Here is a 4,505-nt window from a genome sequence, read left to right as displayed (position 1 = left end):
TTTTTGAGACAGTCTCGCTCTTATTGCCCAGGCTGTATTATTAGTATTTTTTCAGAGACAAAATCTTACTCTGTCACTCAGGCTAGAGTACAGTGGTATGATCATAGCTCACTAAAGCCTTGAATTCCTGGGCACAAGTGATCCTCCCACCTTGGCCCCCCAAAGCAGAAGAGAATGATTTTGAGTTCCATTTTGTTGTTGTTGTTATTGTTTTGTAATTTGTAGTTTTATTTTTTTTTTTAATTTTTTGTAAAGATGAGGTCTCACTTTGTTGCCCAGGCTGGTCTCAAACTCCTGGCTTCAAGCAATCTTCCTGCCGTGGCCTCCCAAAGTGCTGGGATTACAGGCACGAGCCACTGAGCACAGCCTTGAGTTCCCTTTTGAATCTGGTGATTTGTTGATAACAAGGAGACACCAAGTGAAGATGTACACTCTAGGCATTTAGGGATACGGCTAGAGTTAGAACAGAAGCCTGGGTTAGAGGCTGGGTGTGGTAGCTCATGCCTGTAATCCCAGCCCTTTGGGAGGCCAAGGTGGGCTGATTGCTTTGAACTCAGGAGTTCAAGACCAGCCTAGGCAACATGGCAAAACCCTGTTTCTACAAAAAATGCAAAAATTAGCTGGGCGTGGTGGTGCATGCCTGTGGTCCCAGCTACATGGGAGCCTGAGGCTAGAGAATCCCTTGAGCCCAGGAAGTGGAGGTTGCAGTGAGCTGAGATTGTGCCACTGCACTCCAGCTTGGGCTACAGAGTAAGACTCTGTCTCAAAAAAAAAAAAAAAAAAAGAAGCCTGGGTTAGAGAGGCAAATTTGGGATTACAGACATCATTTCCTTACTGGTGGAACTGAAGACATGGGACTAGATGAGCTCATCTAGGGAAAATCATTTAAAGAAAGAATCTCAGCCAGGCTCAGTGGCTCATGCCTGTAATCCCAGCACTTTGGGAGGCCGAGGCGGGTGAATCACGAGGTCAGGAGATCGAGACCATCCTGGCTAACACAGTGAAACCCTGTCTCTACTAAAATACAAAAAAAAATTAGCCAGGCGTGGTGGCAGGTGCCTGTAGTCCCAGCTACTCAGGAGGCTGAGGCAGGAGAATAGCATGAACCGGGAGGTGGAGTTTGCAGTGAGCCAAGATTGCGCCACTGCACTCCAGCCTGGGCGACAGAATGAGACACCGTCTCAAAAAAAAAAAGAAAAGAAAAGAAAGAATCTCAAAAAATACCTGATACTGCTAAGGGTCATCGTGCAAGGTCATCCTAAGTCCATCATCTAGTTAAAAGGTGAAGATAGTGAGTCACAGGAGAAAGAAACCAGCAAGATATTGGGTTGATGGGACAAAACAGGGCTAAAGAGTCAAGGAAAAGGCCGGATGCAGTGACTCACGCCTGTAATCCCAGCACTTTGGGAGGCCAAGGTAGGTAGATCGCTTGAGCTCAGGAATTTGAGACCAGCCTGGGCAACATGGTACAACCCCATCTCTACCAAAAAATTAGCTGAACGTGGTGGCACGTGCCTGTGGTTCCAGCTACTCAGGAGGCTGAGGTGGGAGGATCACTTGAGCCTGGGAGGCGGAGGTTGCAGTGAGCTGAGATTGCACCACTGCACTCCAGCCTGAGTGGCAGTGAGACTCTGTCTCAAAAAAAAGGATAAAAAAAAAAGGAAAACATCGAGGAATGACAGATTAGAGTAACAAACTAGGAATCTGAGGAAGTTACAAAAAACTGAAGGTAGAAAATCTGCCTGATCCTTCCCCATCCCTCTCTTTTAGATGAACTACCCCAGGCAGAGGGTCTGGGCGCCAGTGAGGCAGCTGAAAGGCTGGGCCGAGGTTGTATGTGGGATGTGGCTGGAGAAGATGGACGTCACTGGAGGGTGTTCCGAATCGGAGCACGGGAGCAACGCGTAGACATGACTGTCATTGAGCCCTATAAGAAAGTCCTGTCTCATGGAGGTAATGGCTAGCATAAATGGAAGGTAAGAGCTATGGCTTCTTAATAAAATGCCTAAGCTGGAGACTCAGTCATTGGATCCAAAATCTATCCTGTAACTTCCAAAGACCCTCAGAGTCCCTCAACTTAAACAGATATACTATCTGTCAATACATATTTGTTGACCAAATGAATTTTCCCCTTATACTCTCCAGGTTACCACGGTGATGGCCTCAATGCTGTCATCCTTTTTGCTTCCTGTTATCTACCTAGAAGCAGCATCCCCAACTACACCTATGTCATGGAACACTTGTTTAGGTGAGGTGGAAGGCCTGAAGGGCTACCGGGCAGTGTTAGGGAAAAGTAAAAAAGAACTCCAAAGATCAGTAACTGATGGGAGAGCACAGTAATGTTCCTCTCACTCCCTGAAACCCCCAACACATACCTTCCCTGCAATTTCATCCCCCCAGGTATATGGTGGGAACTCTGGAGCTGCTAGTAGCTGAAAATTACCTGCTTGTTCATTTGAGTGGAGGCACAAGCAGGGCCCAAGTTCCACCTCTGAGCTGGATACGCCAGTGTTACCATACCCTGGATCGGCGGTAAGACCTGGGATGAGAGGGCTACAACTGTCTATCTCATCTTTTTTTCCCACCTTTCTATTATTTCTTCTTCCATTTAGTCCTTTCCTATTGTCTTTGTCCTTCCACGTTCCTTTCCCAGCTCTTTTGTCTTCTGTCCTCTCTTGGAGTCAGGGAAATCTAGCTTCAAATCTTGCCATTACCACATTACCATTTACTAGCTATATGGCTTTGGACAAGCCACTTAACCTCCCTGGGCTTCAGCTTCAGCTGGCTGTGTCATCCAGACTGGAGTACAGTGGCACGATCTCGGCTCACTGCCACCTCTGCCTGCCAGGCTCAAGCGATCCTCCTACCTCAGCCTCCCAAGTAACTGGGACTACAGGCATGGGCCACCATGCCTGGCTAACTTTTGTATTTTTTGTAGAGATGGAGTTTCACCATTTTGCCCAGGCTGGTCTCAAACTCCTGAGCTCAAGTGATCTGCCCGCCTCCACCTCCCAAAGTGCTGGGATTATAGGGCATGAGCCACTGCACCTAGCCACTTTAGCTTCTTTATCTGTAAAATGGCAATGATTATACTTTTGCCACTGGGTATTTGTGAAAAGCAATTAAATTAGTGTGGCATATTGCCTGGCACACAGAAAGCACTCTTCTCTTCTCTCAGTCTTGCTATTTATTTCCCTTTCCATACCTCCATTATCTTCTTATCTGCCTTCATCACTGACCTATGTGTCTTCTCTGTCACCAGGCTGTAGTGCAGTGGTGCGATCATGGCTCACTGGAACCTCTGCCTCCCTGACTCAAGCCACTCTCCCACCTCAGCCTTCCAAGTAGCTGGGAGTACAAGCATGCGCCACCACCATGCCTAGCTAATTTTTGTATTTTTTGTTGTTGTTGTTAGAGACAGGGTTTTGCCATGTTTCTCAGGCCAGTCTTGAAACTCCTGAGCTCAGGTGATCTGCCTGCCTCAGCCTCCCAAAGTGCTGGGATTACAGGTGTGAGACACTGTCCCTGGCCCTATGTCTTCTTTTCCTTCTCAGGAATTTTTTTTTCCCCTTTTGGTTCCCCTATCTCCCTTTGCTCACTTTTCTCTTCTTGCCCCCTTTCTCTTTTTTGTCCTTGCTGGTCTTCTTCCACCTAGAGTTTTATAAGTAATCTTGGTCATGGAGCGATGTAAAAGCATGCAAAAGGAACTTACGCAAGGGTAGGGCACAAGAGGGAAATGGAGCAGAAAAAGACCAGGTGGCCGGGCGCGGTGGCTCATGTCTGTAATCCCAGCACTTTGGAAGGCCGAGGTGGGCGGATCACAAGGTGAGGAGTTCAAGACCAGCCTGGCCAACATGGTGACAAGTCACCATCTCTACTAAAAATATACAAAAATTAGCTGGGCATGGTGGCATATGCCTATAATCCCAGCTACTTGGGAGGCTGAGGCAGAAGAATTGCTTGAAACCGGGAGGCGGAGGGTTGCAGTGAGCCGAGATCGCACCACTGCACTCCAGCCTGGCGACAGAGCAAGATTCTGTCTCAAAAAAAAAAAAAAAAAATCTGAAAGGAGAATTTTTTAAAAATGAGGATCATGGAGGGCTAAATAAGATGGGTGGAGCTGAGATTACAGCTGATGGAATGGGGATTAGACCCAAGTACCAGATAAATCTAGAAACTAGAGAAGTGAAGGAAGTTACAGTACAGAAAACAGTTCTACTTGATCTTTACACATAAAGGTGGAAGAAGAAATAGGATGATCTCCTGCTGTTTTTCAGGCTACGGAAAAACCTGCGAGCCCTGGTGGTTGTCCATGCTACATGGTATGTGAAGGCATTTCTGGCACTGCTTCGGCCCTTCATCAGGTACTAGTTCTAGGAACAAGGACTCCCTTCTCCTTCCCCCCATTTTCAAAATCAAGATTAAGATCTTTCTCCACCTTGATTCTTTCTAGCCTTAACCACTCTACTTCTACATTTTTCTTTTTTTTTTTTTTTTTTTTTTTT

At 46.7% G+C, this 4,505-nt stretch overlaps 1 protein-coding gene across 1 annotated transcript in view; it reads left to right on the top strand.

Annotated features, from left to right (window-relative positions):
* BNIPL (BCL2 interacting protein like) overlaps positions 1-4,505 on the top strand; it is an 11,658-nt gene that overhangs the window by 5,508 nt on the left and 1,645 nt on the right. The window contains exons 5-8 of the mRNA XM_017877750.1: positions 1,771-1,953; positions 2,146-2,248; positions 2,401-2,532; positions 4,278-4,364. Of these exons, the coding sequence (XP_017733239.1) occupies positions 1,771-1,953; positions 2,146-2,248; positions 2,401-2,532; positions 4,278-4,364 (505 nt within the window). The remainder of the gene's footprint in view (positions 1-1,770; positions 1,954-2,145; positions 2,249-2,400; positions 2,533-4,277; positions 4,365-4,505) is intronic.

This window comes from Rhinopithecus bieti, unplaced genomic scaffold (genome assembly GCF_001698545.2).
Source record: "Rhinopithecus bieti isolate Rb0 unplaced genomic scaffold, ASM169854v2 scaffold_10548, whole genome shotgun sequence".
Classification (NCBI taxonomy): domain Eukaryota; kingdom Metazoa; phylum Chordata; class Mammalia; order Primates; family Cercopithecidae; genus Rhinopithecus; species Rhinopithecus bieti.
The sequence above is the reverse complement of the archived record's forward strand: the minus strand, read 5'-3'. Positions and strand labels throughout refer to the sequence as shown.